The following is a 20,558-nucleotide window of genomic DNA, read 5'->3' on the forward strand; positions in this document are numbered from 1 at the left end:
TGGAGCAAATGCGGTTGTATCGTAGAGCTTGGCTGTAGACAATGGATCGTGTGGTGTGATCTGGGTGAAAGCTGGAGGCATGTAGGTAGGAATAGCGGTCAGTAGGTTTCCGGTATAGGGTGGTGGTTATGTGACCATCGCTTATTAGCACCATAGTGTCCAGGAAGTGGATCTCTTGTGTGGACTGGTCCAGGCTGAGGTTGATGGTGGGATGGAAATTGTTGAAATCATGGTGGAATTCCTCAAGGGCTTCTTTGCCATGGGTCCAGATGATGAAGATGTCATCAATGTAGCGCAAGTAGAGTAGGGGCATTAGGGGATGAAAGCTGAGGAAGAGTTGTTGTCTCTGTTCTTGGTTTTCTTAGAGCAGTGATCTCCAACCTTTTTATACCCAAGATCCCTTTTTGAATTTAAGGGCTACCCAGGATCTACCCTGCCCCATCCCTGAGGCCACACCCCTTCCCCACAACCCCGCCCCACTCACTCCATCCCCCCTCTCCATTGCTCACTCTCCCCCACCTTCACTCACTTTCACCGGGTTGGGGTTCAGGAGGGTGTGCAAGCTCTGGGTTGGGGCCGAGGGGTACACAGTGTGGGAGGGGGCTCTGGGCTTAGCCTGGGGCAGGGGGTTGGGGTGCAGGAGGGGGTGAGGGGTGCAAGCTCTGGGAAGGAGTTTGTGTGCAGGACAGGGCTCTGGACTGGGGCAGTGTTGGGGGGCAGGAGGGGATGGGCTCTGGGAGGGAGTTTGGGTGCGGGAGGAGGCTCCGGGCTGGGGCAGAGTGTTGGGGTGCAGGAGTGGGTGTGGGTGCTGGCTCTGGGAGGGGGGTCAGGGCTGGGGGTTGGAGTGCGGTCTCCCTCTGGGCAGCACTTATCTCCTGCGGTTCCTGGTTGCGGTGCAGGTTGGCTGCCACTAAGGCAGGCTCCCTGCCTACCTCGGCCTCACACCACTCCAGGAAAGCGCCAATGCACCTTTGCGGCCCCTTTAGCAGGTGTGAGCGGCACGTGGCTCTGCATGCTGCTCCTCTCTGCAATTGGCTGGAAATGGGGAGCTGTGGCCAACAGGAGCTGCGGGTGCAGTGCTTAAAGGCAGGAGCAGCATGAGGAGGGAGACCTCTGCCCCTGCGGGGTGGCGCTGGCAGCTTCCAGGAGCGGCGTGGGGCCGGGGCAGGCAGAGAGCCTGTCTTAGCGGCAGCCCCACTGCAAAGCCAGAGATCACAATTGACTGGTGACCAGTAATCAAATACCAGCAGTTCTCTGCTTGTAAATATCCTACAATAGCACACCCCAGGGTGTTCATCAGAGAGGAAACTTCTCTACTACAAACTTCAGTTCCCAGAGTCCACTTGGCTGTCAAAAGTAGTGTGAAGAGGACTTGAAACCTAAGGAGAAATAACTTAACAGTGCCATTTCAATTACTTTTCCCATGCTTGTAATGACTGAGATAGTGGTCTCATGGGGCAAACCATGCTTTGTGTGCCATGGTTGTGAGGAAGGGAACCGGTCATGGGTCCAGCCCTCACATCTTTGAATGGGAACATTGCAAGCCTGTGTTTCATACTTCAAGGAGACAAGCTCTGAACAGCAGTGACTGATGCCGGGAGTTGATATATCACCACCTTTCTCCTGAAGTGTAAACTTGAAAACAAATATCAGACTTTTTCAGAACAAGTTTCAACAAGATCTTAGTCATTAGCCACCTTTAAATGGGGGATATTGGTGGTAATGCTAGCCACGCCAGGACAGGAGAAGTCTGTTGTTCAAATAGACATTAGCATGTGTTGCACAAGAATAGTGTCCTGCACATTATAAGTAACTTGCTGCTACTGATGTGCCATCTTCTGAAATGCTTTACTACTTGTATTGCAGTAGCAGCTGGCGGCCCCATTCAGGTTCTGTGCCCTGCTGTGCTCAGTGTTATAAACGCACAGTAAGAGAGTTCCTGCCCCTAACCGCTTACAGTCTTTTACAAATAATCATTTTGTTACTCTTAACTTTTGGGATCTTTTTTTTTTCTGTCCCCTACCATAACTGTATTATTTGAATTTTAATGGAATCCCAAGTGTGTGCATAATAATTTTCTTAACACTTTGACTCTTATTGCAGGAGTACTGATAGGCCAATATACTCTTCTTTCCGATTTCTTTTTGATGTTCACAACACCAAGGTTAAATTGTATGTCTCTGATTAATCCTCTTAATAAGTGACTACTGCAGAGAGAGGGATTTACACTGCAGTCAGGTATTTAATTTGTTTCATTTGTTTCTAGGGGCCCAGAGGATACCTGTTTTGAGTATGGTGTTTTCCCAGCTATCCTGAGCTTCCCTCTTGATTATCCTCTAAGTCCTCCGAAGATGAGGTTCACATGTGAGATGTTTCATCCAAACAGTAAGTTTGATTCAACAGGTGTTTGGTTTTTTTTAAAGACTTTATTTTAATACATAATTTTTTAAAGGGGCAACTGTTGTAGGAGGACATCAGGTGTTTCCACAAAGGCTGTTGTCTCTCATTTAACCCCAGATCTGGAGTGTGTGCTGGGAGCTCTCCTAACCAGTGGACAGTTTCATGTCTTTCTGGAACTGTCTTTTCTCCTAATCTAACTCTCTCTTATCATGCTTTCTTGGTCATGGTACAGCAAGGGTCAGGACTGAAAAGTGAGTCTGTCTTGCATGGGGATCATTGCAGGAATTCTTGCAGTTATACTACATCTGAATTCTCTGATGGTGTATGCCTTGTGGTGTATGGCTAGAAAAACAATCTGAATCTGGGGTAGACTCTCTTCTGTGCTGTTCTGTAACTTAAATGTTGCTAATGTGAGGAATCTTTTTAAGGGAAGAAAAAGTAGCATTTGCTGCAAAAGACGGGGGTTTAATAAGATTCCTCAGGTGACATTGCTGTGAGGCCAGGTGCCTCTGTTCAATATGTGGCACAGCTCAGATTCTTGGATGTGAATTTCAGCAGAGGTTTTTTTAGTCTTTTAGTGTAACTCCAATCTTTTTAACTGTTCACTGTATCACAACCAAACTGTTTTTATGGGACTCCTCTCTGCAGGTAGGGGTTTAAGAGTGTTCTACTGAATAATACTAATGCTTGTGTCCAAAAGCTCATATATTTTAAAAACTGCACCAAATGCTATTCCGGCACTCAATTCTCATTTTCTGAATAGGCCCATGGCGTTCTGCACAAAGTTGTTGGTTACTGCTTTAATTAGTTATTAAAGCAACACAGAAAACATGTGTGAACCTTTTATTATGACTCAAATTATGTGCCTGGATCCATCCTCTGATTCATTAAAGTCTGACAATACTAGAGGGAAAACTCTGGTCGCACCTGCCGCGCATGTTCCCCACCCCTAGTACACAAGCTCTGGAATGTCAACCACTTTAAGTTCTGGCTGAGATTTAGGTACCTGACATGAAATATGGTTTAAACAAGCCATGGAATTTGTGCAGCTCCTGATCTTCACCTACTCTGCCCTTCCTGTACATTATGGTATATTATTCCGTCAGCAAGAGGGATAGTTTAATCCACCCAGCTCCCATTGCCCTTGTCTCCGACTGATTGTCAATGTTCTTAGACCCTGCCTGTCACCATGGGAACTGATCTCCCAGTTGACTCCTGTACAGATGCACCTTTAATGTAATGTAAGGAAAGTTCTGCAGGGACTGAAGTTTTCAAGAAGCCTGGGTGACTTAGTTGTGTATATATATATATATATATATAGGCTAAAATTTTCTATACTGCTTTGAAAATCCAGCAAGTCAGCATAGCAGTGACCAGCAGAGGATGGAGTTCTTGGAGTGTCAGAGTATCTTGTGTCCAGTTGCAGGGAGGAGACTAGCAGAGGATTGTGGTGAGATCCACTCTTAATATCTCCATCTCTGTTCTGGAAGGAGTATGCTAATGAAACCTGCGGGTGAGAGTAATTTGGAACGGGTGGTGAGGACAGGGCAAAAGGCTGTAGGGAGGCTAGAAATATGGGCAGAAAATAACGAAGTGCGGTTCACTTTGGAAACTATGGGGTAATGATTCTCTGGAGGTACAGTAATCCATATTGCAGAGTCCCTGGGAGAGAGAAGCTTGGGCACTAGTAAAGCTGAAAAATGTTTGGCTCTAATTTGCTGCCTACTTTCACTGTAGAGTATTATTTTTTTTCTCCTGTGCATGAGATCTGATTTTTACAACCTGCCTCTGTGACCTGGGCTACAATGATGGTAAAGTTAGTTTCTCCCTTCTTAGTTCAGGGAAGATAACAAAACACCCATAACTTGTCCTGTTGCCTTCTGAAGGGAAAGTGTCCCCTTGGGTTCAGGAGCAGCTGTGTGGAGGCAAGGGCTGAGCAAGTCTGGTCATCTCTGCACATAAATCATTGCTGGTCTGAGGAGCCCAAAGGGGCAAATGCATCATTTATAAAAAGCTTTTCATCTCCTCTGCTTCCTCTTCAGTTTACCCAGATGGGAGAGTTTGCATTTCCATTCTGCATGCTCCAGGGGATGACCCCATGGGGTACGAGAGCAGCGCTGAGCGGTGGAGCCCAGTGCAGAGCGTGGAGAAGATCCTTTTGTCAGTGGTCAGCATGTTAGCAGGTAAGGATTAGTGCCTCATCTGGAGTTGCTCAGTTAGGATAGCATTTCTGAAGCATGGGTAATGTCTTTACTTTGATATTTGTCTTTGTTGGGCAGTCAAAGGTCTCAGACCTTGTTCTGCAACAGCAAGGTCTGTCAGTGCCATAACAGCCACCTACTGCTTTATTAATGTATCGGTACCCTCAAAATACCTGGACTAGATCAGCAAATTGGTGGCTCCAGGTTTGCATGCAACCTCACACTGCTTCTGTCCAGGCTAGTGGCACCGCCATGGAGATCTGTGAGGCCCAGTTACTGCTCTCTGCTATCGTGTGTGAAACCAGGGTTCAGTTTTTGGTTCTCATTCTGATAGGTCACCTAAGAAGTCAGCGTTTCAGGGACAACCCTGCAAGCCCTATAGCTAATGTAATAATATTTCACACAGATTTCTACCCTGGAGATAAGTTTCTAAAGTTTGGCTATCTAATAACTGGAGAAGATAAAAATGTGTCTCTTGAATAATTGGTACTGAGTGATAAAAATATAATTTAGGTGCTTAGATGCTGCTATGATGAAGGCTGGCTAAGAACCTAGAGAGCTATTCTGGATATATACACTCAGGGAAGAAATACTACCGTCGACCATAATCACAGCAATGACCATCAGGATGTAAAATCCAAGGTTTTAGGAACAGAAAACCTGAATGAACAGGACGCAAAGCACTCTACTTGTTCCCGTTTTTAACATCAAGACTGTTCCCAAATCAGCTCAATTACCAGTTATACATTAAACATCCTAAGGCTTAATACAGTGATGTGTAGGCCTCAAAAGGTTTGGGTTGTGCCACCATCTTACCCAGGCTTTCCAATGCTCCAATAGCTGCCTGGACTCTTCCATCCTTGTGACTTTGTTTCCCTTTTTCCCCTGCCACAAGACACACCTTTGAATATCCTTTGTGTAGCAGAGATTCTGGAAACCTCTTTCCTGGACCCTGGCTGCTAGCAGATTCAAACTGTGTGCTCTGGAGTTGTGCCTACCAAAGACTGGAAACTGAAGGCAGCTGGGGCCTAGTGGAGAGGTTGCGAGAGGTATAGGGTCCCACAGTCTGATCCAGGAGTGGTGAGAAAGGTCTGGATGGTAACAGTCTTGGAAGAAGCTAGGTTTGGAGATTGGTGATCCTCGGGTTAGTGTTTCTGTGCTCTGAACTGGTCAAATCATCCGTAGTTGGATTAATTTGATCTGAAGTTCACGTACAGTCACAAGAGACTTCATGAGCTTTATTCCCCTCTTGTCATGGAATGGCTCCAATTCCTTGTGATCAAACCATGAAAGCAGATTAGCAGATGCAGGAGGTAGAGGCTGGGAGCCAGGACTCCTGGGTTCTATTCTCAGTTGCCATTGTCTGTATGATCCTTAAGAAGTAATTATGCTCCCCCTTTCACCACTGTTCTTTATTAATTTTGGGTAAGTCTCTGTACCTTAATTTAGCTGACTGTAAAATGAGTTGCCAACCTCACAGGGGCTTAAATACTGTTTGCAAAGTTCTGAGATTCTTGAAGTTGAAGAAGTGAACGTTGCTCTAGAAGTGAATGTTGTGTGTGTTTCTGTGGCACTCTTCCCCCAGGTGCAGGAGAGGACCTGCAGTGGTGGGGCTGAAGAGAAATCTGGGTTTTCATGAAACTCCAGAACCAGAAAGGGATTTGCCAGGTGGCAGCCTGCAGTGTTAGAAACCTCCACTAATCTTCTGACTGCCTCATTGGTGACAAAATACTATCTTAAGTGCTGAGGTTCAGCTACTAAGAAAGCACCAATACCAATCACTTAAGCTTTTCCCCCCAAAAAACCTCTTGCTGAAACTCTCCTCTATTTTCTGTGAGATATGTGAAACAAGGGGTGGGATGGGTGCCGCACATATAGTGGGATTTTCTCTCCAAGGGCATCTACATTCCCCCTGGTGCGGATGGTATCCCAAGCACACAGGGGGATGAATGTGCAGAGGCAGCATTTGAAGAACCAAAGTCCTCGGTGAGTAACCTGCCTATCTGTTTTGTCTTTCTCATTTCAGAACCAAATGATGAAAGTGGAGCCAATGTTGATGCCTCCAAAATGTGGCGGGATGACAGAGAACAGTTTAACAAAATTGCCAAGCAGATTGTGCAGAAGTCCCTTGGGCTTTAAAAACAAAAAAGAAAAGAACGAAACTGCAGTGTTTTGTATTTCTCTCCAGCTGACAGAGAGCAATGCTTAGTGCTGATACCAAAAAGGCAGATTTTGCAAAATTGTTGGCCTAATTCTTCCTCTTTATTCTTTTTATTATTTCCCCCCCTTTAAAAAGCCTCTGGCTCAGACTAAAACATGTAGCAAGGGGGTACTTTACTAGAATTCAAAAATGGAGTCAGTCCTATTGCAAAGGCTGTTCAATGCTACCTCATTCTGTTGTATTGAAAACATGGAGACTTTACAAAGCATGAATTTGAGCCTAGCACAGTCTTATACTCATTTTCTGCAATCCACTCCCTGGTCTCACCAAGAAAATGCACAAGTCATTGTGCATTGCCAAGCAGTGGAATCCTCCCCAGTCAGTGATTCAGAGCAAAGGTTAGTGAACAAATACTTAAGTAGCTAGGTGGTCAGCATATTAATGTTTGCAGGTATTCCCAGAGCTTGTTCCAGAGAAGAGGAGTTTTAGGTGACCTGCTACAACAATCAGCTTTACGTTTCTGCTTAACATCGTACCCAAAAATGTGTGCAGAAACAAAGTCATTTTTAATTGTGTGATCTCATTGGGAAATTGGAAACAGCAATGATATTCAACACCAGAGTTTACAAAAAGGTAGCTCAGTGAAAGAGGTTCTAAAACAAGAATACCTTCAGGTTGTTTTAATGTATGTAGCGATTTTAAGTTTTTTAGCTAAGGCGTCTCAAATTCTAGATGGCCAGTTTCATCTGTGGCTGATGCTCGTGGACCCAGCTGTTTAGAATAGCCCAATATTTTTGTATCATGCTATGAGTCTAAATCTAGCCTTTGAATCTGCTTTTGCAAAGAAGAGATCTCAATGACTGCTGTAATTACTCCCTAAAAATATTTATTGTAACTTCCAGTTTAAATCAGAGAAGTAGGTCAGGAAACCCAGTCTTTTCCTAAACATTTTGGTCAGCTGTTTTGTTAGGTACCTGCATCCCGAAACGCAAGGTAGGTCATCTGTGCTCTGAAAATCGTGGAGCGGGGGACTCAGCTAGTCCTGCTGGGAAACTAAAATCTTTCCAAGATATTGTGAGATGATCTGAAACCCTGTTCTGCCAATACTTGATAGAGTAGAGTACTGACTTGAACACTTATCATGACAGACCAGGTCACCCACACTTCAGGTAGGGAACGTGGATTTTGACGGTGATCCAATTTAACCCTTACTTTAACAGGAGTTGCAATTTCTAGATGCTAACTGCTCTTGCATACCTAAGTCAGTGCTGGGGGAGATCCTTATCACTGATGCCATCCTCTAGAGGATGGAAGGATGCACACTTGCAACATTGTTCTACTGACCTCTGTATGGTATGCAGCAGGACAATGAAGAACTTTCAAACTCTACTCATTGTAGTGCCCAGACTGTAAAGCTTGTGTGGGGCACCTTCTAGTGTTCTTGCTTTACAACTGAACCTCTTGTCTAGGCCTGAATCTTCTGTAGGCATTTCAAGCAAATATGCTTATGCTGCAAGCAATAACATAAGCCTCTGTTGTGTGTGGAATCAAATATTGTTGACTATCTAAAACAGGCTAGGATAGGAGTATCTGTTTTTGAATGAAAAGAACCAAGAAATCAAATTATAGGAATAATTACATTATTGAGAGAGCTTTGCTGAAGTGACACATGTATATTGCTCTCATTTCAGTATCTGGTGGCTTGCAGTTCATATTGCATACACACATGTGCTGCATGTCACTCTAGGGCGTCGTCTTTATCCATCACTGAAGAGACTCTGGGCTGGGATAACTTGCTGGATTTACCTCCATTATAGGGAGTAATTCCTATAGGTTTGGAAGAGGACTAGTTTTGGGGGCAGGAAGATGATGGAGTAGTATTGTACCCAACTAGTATTTGCAAATGTACATGAAGATGTAGCTTTTGTATGTGGAGTGAAGGCATTTTATGCACTGGATAGATGCGGTGTAGCTTGTGGAATACCATAGTCACATTAGGAAACAGCTTCCTAAAGGAGGGGGCTGTATGCCTGATTCCAGACAGATTGATCACAATCAAGAAAGGGACGTGGCAGAATTAGTCTTGTTTTAAAAACAAAATATTTTTATTCATGTGTATTCAAAGATTCATTATCCTTATTTTATGGTGGAACTTAATCTGTATATTGAAAATAAAGTGATATTTTCTTCTTTCACAAAAGCATAAGAATGAATTTCTCCTCGATTGTTTCTTTCAGTAGGTGAAAAGATAGATAGCCAGGAGAGTACAGCTTTAACTTGGGCCTCATGTGGGAAAAGATATAGTCCACTATCATTAAGCCCACAGGAGAGATATTCAAAGACACAAAGGGGCATAAGAATTGCCAAGTGGGCTCAGACCCAAGGTCCATCCCATCCAGTATCTTGTCTCTGACAGTGAACAGCACAAGCTGTTTTAGAAGGTGGTGCAAGAATCCTGTCCTGCACTGGGCATGAAGGTCTCCTTCTGATCTCTAATAGCAACAGCTCAGCTTAGGCATGAGGTTTAGTGTCCATTCCAGGATTTGTGTTTGCACTTACGACTATGGAAATGGGCAATTCGATGCTCATTTCACATTGACTTTCAGTGGGAATTGGGCATCCAACTTTGAAAAATCGCCACATCCCCCTGAATTTGTCCTCTCAAAAAGAAAATGGTATTTTTAGTGACATGGAACACACTGATTTCAAAGAAACTTGTTAGCATTGAAAGGCAGGGCAGATTTGCTACATCAAAATGGCTTAAATAATGACTAAAATTAGTAGTAAAACCACTTGATTTAAACCACCAATTTTAATAACTTCTATTTAGATTTTTCAAAGTTATTTCTCAGTGGTTGGTTTAAGAACTGAAACTTGCCTTGTTCGGGTAATGGGATCTGTTTGTTCTGATTTCTCATGTTTATGCTATGGCCAAAATAGGTGAATGTTATTTACTGTACTACACAGTTTATTTCTCAAAATGTTTAAACTTCATTTAAACATAACACAGCGCATTAGAATAGTTTTGTACTAGTTGCAAATGATGAAAAATAAAACTTGTTGATTCAAATACTGTAGGTGAATCAAATTACTGCACAGCTGACACTCTTCATCCAGAAAGATCAGAGTACTTCACAAACTTGAGGCGTGCAAAGGGTCATTTGCCCATTGCCGAAATGCCTCACCTCTGATGTCACAGCCATTCTGTGCCAGCAACTCTGCACCTTGTAGACTTCTTACAGCTTAGGAACAGTTTATAGAATTCTATTTGATAAAGCTGCTGCTGTGATATTGGATGGTCTTCAATGAGAGGAGAAATCTTCTTTCCCTTTTAAAAAGAGATTCACGTTCACAAGTGCTGTAATACTAGCCCCTAGTAACAGTCCTGATCAATTTGCCTTTTTCAGTGTCTGAAACAATTCAGTCGGAACTTGTTCTCTGGGGAGCGTCAGAACTGCAGGTATCGTACGGTGATCTATACATGCAAGTAACTTCTTACTTTTTAATAATTTTACTTCTCTCTTTGGTGGATTGTTTGCTTTAGGCTTTATTAGTTTAAAAGGATACTAGCAGCATCCTTTTTAAAGGTCCCCTCTCCTCTTTGGCAGAACACACACAGTGGGAAATGAGAAAAGGAGTACTTGTGGCACCTTAGAGACTAACCAATTTATTTGAGCATAAGCTTTCGTGAGCTACAGCTCACTTCATCGGATGGGGAATGAGAGGTTCTTTGAAAATACTGTTGTACTAAAAGGTGTTGGAACCACATTAAACAGACTCAACTGGAGGGCAGAGCAGACCCGGGGGGAGAAGGGGTGGCGGAGAGAGGAAAGGGAATGGATTCTCACCAGTTTCTTTGACCAGTTCTGACTTCATAATCAATGTCATGAATTGAAGGCATATGCCTTTAAAATGAAGCAAATGTGCTCACTTTAGCTTATTCCCTGGGTAAAATCTCCACCAGTTGTAGAGTTTATCTTGTGACTTACCATACTTTCCTCTTCCCTTGCCAAAGAGCCCTAGCTCAGTAAGTGTGGAGGTGAGAAGAGACTACGCTGCATGGGAATCCGAAAATACAGGCATTGTTCATTGAGGTACCCAGGATTGGACATCTTGGCCCTTAAGGAAAGCATCTAAATAAGTGACCTGATTTTTCTGGGGCCCTGAGCATCCTTACCTTGCTCTGAAGCCAATGGGAGCTGCTGGCTTATTAATTTGAGCAGATAAATAGAGAGTTTAGGTTCCAAACTTTAGGCATCCAGCTTTGAATCTGGGGATGGGACCTTTTCATCAAGTCAGTGGAAGAGCTCAGGATTGAGTATCTGCCATAGCAGACCCATACCTTGGTGGTGTGAGCAATTTCCTAATTCCGGTCTTTTCAAGTGCTGTCCATGGTACTGTTTAGATTGTAAGCTTTTTGAGGGAGGGACCATCTTACTAGGTGCCATAAGGTTTGCTTCAGTCTATCATTGCCTTCAGGAATCCCACAGGAACATCTAGCCAGCTGATGGGAGGTGCTGGTCTGGCTGCAGACACCAGGACTGAAGGCAAAACCTTCCCTTGCCCCTTTCCCCCGCCCTTTGGCCCACTGGTTAACCTGTTCTTTTTTTTTTTTTTTTTTTTAAGTACCCTTAGCTTGATTTATACACTTTTCCCTGCTACCTTTCCGGAGGCCAGCAGGTCTCCTGCTACCTTTCCGGAGGCCAGCAGGTCTCCTGCTACCTTTCCGGAGGCCAGCAGGTCTCCTGCTACCTTTCCGGAGGCCAGCAGGTCTCCTGCTACCTTTCCGGAGGCCAGCAGGTCTCCTGCTACCTTTCCGGAGGCCAGCAGGTCTCCTGCTACCTTTCCGGAGGCCAGCAGGTCTCCTGCTACCTTTCCGGAGGCCAGCAGGTCTCCTGCTACCTTTCCGGAGGCCAGCAGGTCTCCTGCTACCTTTCCGGAGGCCAGCAGGTCTCCTGCTACCTTTCCGGAGGCCAGCAGGTCTCCTGCTACCTTTCCGGAGGCCAGCAGGTCTCCTGCCACCTTTCCGGAGGCCAGCAGGTCTCCTGCCACCTTTCCGGAGGCCAGCAGGTCTCCTGCCACCTTTCCGGAGGCCAGCAGGTCTCCTGCCACCTTTCCGGAGGCCAGCAGGTCTCCTGCCACCTTTCCGGAGGCCAGCAGGTCTCCTGCCACCTTTCCGGAGGCCAGCAGGTCTCCTGCCACCTTTCCGGAGGCCAGCAGGTCTCCTGCCACCTTTCCGGAGGCCAGCAGGTCTCCTGCCACCTTTCCGGAGGCCAGCAGGTCTCCTGCCACCTTTCCGGAGGCCAGCAGGTCTCCTGCCACCTTTCCGGAGGCCAGCAGGTCTCCTGCCACCTTTCCGGAGGCCAGCAGGTCTCCTGCCACCTTTCCGGAGGCCAGCAGGTCTCCTGCCACCTTTCCGGAGGCCAGCAGGTCTCCTGCCACCTTTCCGGAGGCCAGCAGGTCTCCTGCCACCTTTCCGGAGGCCAGCAGGTCTCCTGCCACCTTTCCGGAGGCCAGCAGGTCTGGTTAACCTAATAGAAATGCCTAGCTCAATAATAGAGCTGATGGTGTGCACACCAATATCCCCATTGGCCGACCCCCACCTCTGGGGCTGCTGCCCATCTGGCTCCTGTTTTGGCTCCTCCTCTCTTCCCTTCTAGTCCTCTCCTCTTCCCCCGGTGAGTGGTTAGAGAACCCTGCTCCTCTGCCCATCTCCCATGCTGGCTTCCCATGAGCCCAGAGCCAAGCAGGGCTCCCAGCCACTGCTGCAGGCACCAGATTTTCACAGCAGCAGGGCACCAGTACTGGCACCGGGATCCTCAGGGACCATAGGGTTGAGCTCACCACGCTCCAGGCTCTGGCTGGCATGAGAGGGCAGGGTGTGAGGGAGGGATGGGAAGGATTAGCTCTTCCCCTTCCCCTGAGGAAATAGGCTCCCAGAGCTTGGTGGGGAGAAGATCCACCAGGACATGTGACAAGCTAATGAGCCCTCCATATTCCATTTAATGGATCCACAAGTGTCACTGGGTTATAATAAACACCCCACACAGCTCCTTCCTGTATCTGAATCCTGCTTAGAATGGGTTCCCCATTGTATCCTACCTCCTCCTGTGGCCCCCAGCACCACCTGGGAAATCCTAAAGCACCCATTTGCCACCGGGTGCCCATCCACTCTCTTGATCAGTCAGTCGGTTCCCCAGCTCTCCCCTCTCCTTGATACCTTATCCCCTAATCTTCAGTGCTGGTGCCAGGGTGATCCATCACCCTCTAGATGAACCCCTCTGCCCCACTAGCTTGACACTGGGTGGGGTTCCAGACACAGCTTTGGCCTGGCTCTTACCATGTAGTTGGTAACCACACACCACACAACAGAACCACTAACCCAGGAACCTATCCTGGCAACAAAGCCTGTTGCCAACTGTGTCCACATATCTATTCAGGGGACACCATCATAGGGCCTAATCACATCTGCCACACTATCAGAGGCTCCTTCACCTGCACATCTACCAATGTGACATATGCCATCATGTGCCAGCAATGCCCCTCTGCCATGTACATTGGCCAAACTGGACAGTCTCTACGTAAAAGAATAAATGGACACAAATCAGACGTCAAGAATTATAACATTCAAAAACCAGTTGGAGAACACTTCAATCTCTTTGGTTGCTCAATTACAGACCTAAAAGTGGCAATACTTCAACAAAAAAACTTCAAAAACAGACTCCAAGGAGAGACTGCTGAATTGGAATTCATTTGCAAACTGGATACAATTAACTTAGGCTTGAATAAAGACTGGGAGTGGATGTGTCGTTACACAAAGTAAAACTATTTCCCCATGTTTATTTCCCCCCCTACTGTTCCTCACATGTTCTGTCAACTGCTGGAAATGGCCCACCTTGATTATCACTACAAAAGGTTTTTTGTTTTGTTTGTTTTATTCTCTCCTGCTGGTAATAGCTCATCTTACCTGATCGTTCTCGTCACAGTGTGTGTATGGTAACACCCGTTGTTTCATGTTCTCTGTGGATATAAAAGCTCCCCACTGTATTTTCCACTGCATGCATCCGATGAAGTGAGCTGTAGCTCACGAAAGCTTATGCTCAGATAAATTTGTTAGTCTCTAAGGTGCCACAAATACTCCTTTTCTTTTTGTGGATACAGATTAACACGGCTGCTACTCTGAAACCTTCTATTATCTAGAGAGTCTTTGGTATAGTGTGAGAATAGAAATATTCCTGCATTCCAGTGCAATTTTGTCAGGATCTCTTGCTGAATTGGCAATATTGATTAGGATCTAGGGACTAGATCCTCAGCTGATGTAAACTGGCAAAGCTCCTTTGATCTCCACTGTGTGATGGAGCAGAATATTTGAGATACTGTATGTGATTATATCATTAAAGTCGATAGTGCAGTGTACTGATAGCAGGGCGCAAGGTAAGGTTGCTTATGCACCACTTTTCAGTACTTATCTGTGCAACCTGAATGTTTTCTTAATGTCGTTTTTGTAGCCTTGTTTGAAAGGGAAAACAAATCCATGATCTGTCACTATTTGGCTAGACATGGTCACTGTACCCTCCCCACACGCAATGTACTGTCAGCATCAGATGCTCCACTATGCACCTTCGAAGGTTTTGTTCAATTCACACTTTGAGAACGTGCTGTGGCGGAGGCACCTTCGCAGCTGTTAGCCAAGCATGTGCTGCACAGCCTCCCTGTGCTTGAAACAAGTTGCTTTAACAATCACACACCAGATACTGCACATAGAACCATAGGGCTGGAAGGGGCCTCAAGAGGGCGTCTAGTCCAGTCCCCTGCACTCCTGGCAGGACTAAGTATTATCTAGACCAGGGGTTCTCAACTATTTCTTTCTGAGGCCCCACCCCCCCTCCAACATGCTATAAAAACTCCATGGCCCACCTCTGCCACAATAACTGGTTTTCTGCATATAAAAGCTGGGGCCTGTGTTAGGGGATACAAGCAGGGCCCATGCCACAGGGGCCCCCATGAAGCTACATTACTCAGGCTTCGGCTTCAGCCCCAGGTGGCAGGACTTAGGCCCAGCGCTTCAGTCCCATGCAGTGGAGTTTTCGCTTTCTACCCTGGACCCAGAGGTGAAAGCAAGAGCCGGTGCGCCGTACCAGGGTGGATCGTCGACCCAAGGTGCAATTTAAAGGGCCTGTGGCTCTCAGCAGCAGCTGGAGCCCCCGGCCCTTTAAATTGCTCCCAGAGCCCCACTGCCGGAGCCCTGGGGTAGCAGCGGCAGGGCTGGGGCGGCAATTTAAAGGGCCCAGGGCCCTTTAAACCACTGCCAGAGCCCCCAGCTGCCGCTGTTACCCCAGGGAGGGGGAATGAGGCACTTGCCAGTACAGGGTGGGCCGGGGCTGGCTCTGACCCCCCCCCCCCGCACCGCTCCTTCTGCCTGAGGCCCTGCCCCTTCCGGGGGCCAGAGCCAGCCCCAGCCCAGCCCCATACCAGTAAGTCCCTAGACTTACTTTCACCCCTGCCTGGACCCTAGCAAGTCTAACATTGACCTTACTTGGTAGCCCCCCTGAAACCTGCTTGCAGCTCCCCAGGGGGCCCCAGATCCCTAGTTGAGAACCACTGATCTAGACCACCCTGACAGGTGTTTGTCTAACTTGCTCTTAAAAATCTCCAGTGATGGAGATTCCACAACCTCCCTAGGCAATTTATTCCAGTGCTTAACCACCCTGACAGGAAGTTTTTTCTGATGTCTAACCTACATTGCCTTGCTGCAATTTAAGCCCGTTGCTTCTTTTCCCATCCTCAGAGGTTAAGAAGAAAATTTTTTCTCCCTCCTTCTTGCAACAACTTTTTATGTACTTGAAAACTGTTATCATGCCCCCTCAGTGTTCTCTTCTCTAGATTAAACAAACTCAGTTTGTTCAATCTTCCCTCACAGGACATGTTTTCTAGACCTTTCATCATTTTTGTTGTTGTCCTCTGGACTTTCTCCAATTTGTCCACATCCTTCCTGAAATGTGGTGCCCAGAACTGGACACAATACTCCAGTTGAGATCTAATCAGCACGGAGTAGAGCAGAAGAATTACTTCTTGTGTCTTGCTTACAACACTCCTGCTAATACATCCCAGAATGATGTTCACTTTTTTTGCAACAGCGTTACGATGTTGACTCGTTTAGCTTGTGGTCCATTATGACCCCCAGATCCCTTTCCGCAGTACTCCTTCTTTCCCATTTTTTATGTGTTCAACTGATTGTTCCTTCCTAAATGGACTACTTTGCATTTGTCCTTATTGAGTTTCATCCTATTTACTTCAGACCATTTCTCCAGTTGGTCCAGATCATTTTGAATTTTAATCCAATCCTCTAAAGCACTTGCAACCCTTCCCAGCTTGGTGGTATCTGCAAACTGCGATTCTCAAATCTTCATAACTCAGTCAAATCACAACTGATTTTCACCAAAACACCCACAGCACTACTTCACAACAAAGGCTATTTCACTGCCAAATTTCAACACTGTATCTCCATCGCTTTGTTGTTCAAACTGTTCAAAAACAGGTGATAAGATTAATTTTACACAGGAAAAAAAATGGTTCTCTCCCTTCAGTCTCAAAACCAGTAGAATGAGGTCTGCTCAAAGTTTAGAACAAGAATAATCCAAAACTTTCTGACAGAGACCAAGTGTGGAAAATTTCATCCCACAAAAGCAAAGCTTCAGGAAGTTCTGAGCGGTTACAACGGAATTGCCTAGGTGACCTTAATTCTAAACTGCCCTTAGTGCTCCAACTAGAATGAAACCACTACAAATTAAAGGAGGCTGACACCCTGTCACTGCAATGGGGTTAGAAATCCATTACAGTAAGTTTGCTCTTACATCTTGTAAGATGTGTCCAGACAAATACCACAGGGAGAGTAGAGTGGCTTGAGGTAGGAAAATGCAAAAATGGTGCGCTTAATGACCATAGCCACAAGGTGGTGCCTAATGCTTGTCTCTCTGAGGGAAGATGTTGAGAGGAGTTCATTGAGGAACAGAATAAAAGCTCTTTTGTGTTATAGAATCAGTGTAAGGGGAAGCAGTGGACTGTATACACCGGCTGGTTTGGTTCTGGACAGACCCCACCCCCATCTCTGAGCATTGGTTTTCTCAGCAGTCTTCTGTGAAGCTGGCCATTGTCCTAAGGCACGGGTCGGCAAACTTTTTGGACTGAGGGCCACATCTGGGTGGGGAAATTTCATACAGGGCCATGAATGTAGGGCTGGGACAGGGGGCTTGGGTGTGGGAGGGGGTGTGGGGTGCAGGAGGGGACTCAGGGCAGAGGGTTGGGGTGCAGGAGGGGGTGCGGAGTGTGGGAGGGGGCTCAGGGCAGGGGGTTGGCGTGCAGCAGGGGTACAGAGTGCAGGAGGGGGCTGAGGGCAGGGGTTGGGGTGCAGGAGGGGTGTGGGGTGTGGCATGGGGCTGGCAATCCCACGGGTGGGTGCTATGGGGCTGGCAATCCCGCGGGCCAGATCCAAAACCCTGATGGGCCGGATGCGGCCTGTAGGCCCTAGTTTGCCCACCCCTGTCCTAAGGGGTCTCAATTCTCCACTTGTGTACACGGCAGTGAATCAGGAGAAATTCTGTGGAGGCTAATGGAGTCCTGGTGGTGTGAAAATGGCATAAGGGAGAGGAGAATCAGGCTCATCATCTTAACAGACCAATCCACAAAGGTCAGAAAGTCCCATACTGATTGGAACACTCTACCGGCTGTGAGCTACTTTGGCGATACCAGTAGCTGTACGCCCAGCTGAGCTGGCTGCTCAGGGGGGCAAAGGCTAGTGAACAAATTGCAGAGGCAGAAGTGCTGGGATGGTCAGGATTAGGGGACTTATAGGGACCTGCTTTGACTTACACCCTGCAGCACTCGAGGAGTTGGTGAGGCAGCTAAGCTTGGCCCTGGTCTACACTAGGACTTTAGGTCGAATTTAGCAGCGTTAAATCGATTTAAACCTGCACCCGTCCACACAATGAAGCCCTTTATTTCGACTTAAAGGGCTCTTAAAATCGATTTCCTTACTCCACCCCTGACAAGTGGATTAGCGCTTAAATCGACGTTGCCGGCTCGAATTTGGGGTACTGTGGACACAATTCGATGGTATTGGCCTCCGGGAGCTATCCCAGAGTGCTCCATTCTGACCGCTCTGGACAGCACTCTCAACTCAGATGCACTGGCCAGGTAGACAGGAAAAGAACCGCAAACTTTTGAATCTCATTTCCTGTTTGGCCAGCGTGGCAAGCTGCAGGTGACCATGCAGAGCTCATCAGCACAGGTGACCATGATGGAGTCCCAGAATCGCAAAAGAGCTCCAGCATGGACCGAACGGGAGGTACGGGATCTGATCGCTGTATGGGGAGAGGAATCCGTGCTATCAGAACTCCGTTCCAGTTTTCGAAATGCCAAAACCTTTGTGAAAATCTCCCAGGGCATGAAGGACAGAGGCCATAACAGAGACCTGAAGCAGTGCCGCGTGAAACTGAAGGAGCTGAGGCAAGCCTACCAGAAAACCAGAGAGGCGAACAGCCGCTCTGGGTCAGAGCCCCAAACATGCCGCTTCTATGATGAGCTGCATGCCATTTTAGGGGGTTCAGCCACCACTACCCCAGCCGTGTTGTTTGACTCCTTCAATGGAGATGGAGGCAATACGGAAGTAGGTTTTGGGGACGAAGAAGATGATGATGAGGAGGAGGTTGTAGATAGCTCACAGCAAGCAAGCGGAGAAACCGGTTTTCCCGACAGCCAGGAACTGTTTCTCACCGTAGACCGGGAGCCAGTGCCCCCCGAACCCACCCAAGGCTGCCTCCTGGACCCAGCAGGCGGAGAAGGGACCTCTGGTGAGTGTACCTTTTAAAATGCTATACATGGTTTAAAAGCAAGCATGTGAAAGGATTACTTTGCCCTGGCATTTCTCCTAGATGTAGTCTGTTCTCCTAGATGTAGTCCTAAAGCCTTTGTAAAAGGTTTCTGGGGAGGGCAGCCTTATTTCGTCCTTCATGGTAGGACACTTTACCACTCCAGGCCAGTAACACGTACTCGGGAATCACTGTAGAACAAATCATTGCAGTGTATGTTTGCTGGCATTCAACTAAAATCCGTTCTTTATCTCTCTGTGTTATCCTCAGAAGAGTGAGATATAATTCATGGTCACCTGGTTGAAATAGAGTGCTTTTCTTCAGGGGACACTCAGAGGAGCCCATTCCTGCTGGGCTGTTTGCCTGTGGCTAAACAGAAATGTTCCCCGCTGTTAGCCACAGGGAGGGGGGAAGGTTGAGGGGGTAGTCACGCGGTGGGAGGAGGCAAAATGCGACCTTGTAACGAAAGCACATGTGCTATGTATGTAATGTTAACAGCAAGGTTTACCCTGAAAGAGTGTAGCGACTGTTTTATAAAATGTGTCTTTTTAAATACCGCTGTCCCTTTTTTTCTCCACCAGCTGCATGTGTTTCAATGATCACAGGATCTTCTCCTTCCCAGAGGCTAGTGAAGCTTAGAAAGAAAAAAAAAAAACGCACTCGCGATGAAATGTTCTCCGAGCTCATGCTGTCCTCCCACACTGACAGAGCACAGACGAATGCGTGGAGGCAAATAATGTCAGAGTGCAGGAAAGCACAAAATGACCGGGAGGAGAGGTGGAGGGCTGAAGAGAGTAAGTGGCGGGCTGAAGACAGGGCTGAAGCTCAAATGTGGCGGCAGCGTGATGAGAGGAGGCAGGATTCAATGCTGAGGCTGCTGCAGGACCAAACCAGTATGCTCCAGTGTATGGTTGAGCTGCAGCAAAGGCAGCTGGAGCACAGACTGCCACTGCTGCCCCTCTGTAACCAACCGCCCTCCTCCCCAAGTTCCATAGCCTCCACACCCAGACGCCCAAGAACGCGGTGGGGGGGCCTCCGGCCAACCAGCCACTCCACCACAGAGGATTGCCCAAAAAAAAGAAGGCTGTCATTCAATAAATTTTAAAGTTGTAAACTTTTAAAGTGTTGTGCTTAAAGTGCTGTGTGGCATTTTACTTCCCTCCTCCACCACCCCTCCTGGGCTACCTTGGTAGTCATCTCCCTATTTGTGTGATGAATGAATAACGAATGCATGACTGTGAAGCAGCAATGACTTTATTGCCTCTGCAAGCAATGATTAAAGGGAGGAGGGAAGGGTGGTTAGCTTACAGGGAAGTAGAGTGAACCAAGGGGCGGGGGGTTTCATCAAGGAGAAACAAACAGAACTTTCACACCGTAGCCTGGCCAGTCATGAAACTGGTTTTCAAAGCTTCTCTGATGCGTACCGCGCCCTCCTGTGCTCTTCTAACTGCCCTGGTGTCTGGCTGCGTGTAACCAGCAGCTAGGCGATTTGCCTCAACCTCCCACCCCGCCATAAATGTTTCCCCCTTACTCTCACAGATATTGTGGAGCACACAGCAAGCAGTAATAACAGTGGGAATATTGGTTTCGCTGAGGTCTAAGTGAGTCAGTAAACTGCGCCAGCGCGCCTTTAAACGTCCAAATGCACCTTCTACCACCATTCTGCACTTGCTCAGCCTGTAGTTGAACAGCTCCTGACTACTGTCCAGGCTGCCTGCGTACGGCTTCATGAGCCATGGCATTAAGGGGTAGGCTGGGTCCCCAAGGATACATATAGGCATTTCAACATCCCCAACAGTTATTTTCTGGTCTGGGAATAAAGTCCCTTCCTGCAGCTTTTGAAACAGACCAGAGTTCCTGAAGATGCAAGCATCATGCACCTTTCCCGGCCATCCCACGTTGATGTTGGTGAAACGTCCCTTGTGATCC

General features: G+C 47.0%; 2 protein-coding genes across 5 annotated transcripts in view; both read left to right on the plus strand.

Moving 5' to 3' along the window:
- UBE2G2 (ubiquitin conjugating enzyme E2 G2) overlaps positions 1-8,962 on the plus strand; it is a 55,200-nt gene extending 46,238 nt beyond the window's left edge. For all 4 annotated transcript variants that reach the window (XM_073360326.2, XM_073360325.2, XM_073360322.2 and 1 more), the window contains 3 exons: positions 2,267-2,385; positions 4,443-4,583; positions 6,628-8,962. In XM_073360326.2, coding sequence (XP_073216427.1) covers positions 2,267-2,385; positions 4,443-4,583; positions 6,628-6,740 — 373 coding nt within the window. In that variant the 3' untranslated portion in view covers positions 6,741-8,962. The remainder of the gene's footprint in view (positions 1-2,266; positions 2,386-4,442; positions 4,584-6,627) is intronic.
- Positions 8,963-17,230: 8,268 nt separating this feature from the next.
- LOC140916912 (uncharacterized) lies at positions 17,231-19,734 on the plus strand. Its single transcript, XM_073358809.2, has 2 exons — positions 17,231-18,611; positions 19,211-19,734. The coding sequence occupies exons 1-2, from the start codon at positions 18,029-18,031 to the stop codon at positions 19,732-19,734; spliced, it is 1,107 nt and encodes a 368-aa protein (XP_073214910.2). The 5' UTR covers positions 17,231-18,028.
- Positions 19,735-20,558: the final 824 nt, after the last annotated feature.

Source organism: Lepidochelys kempii, chromosome 9, assembly GCF_965140285.1.
Source record: "Lepidochelys kempii isolate rLepKem1 chromosome 9, rLepKem1.hap1, whole genome shotgun sequence".
Lineage (NCBI taxonomy): Eukaryota > Metazoa > Chordata > Testudines > Cheloniidae > Lepidochelys > Lepidochelys kempii.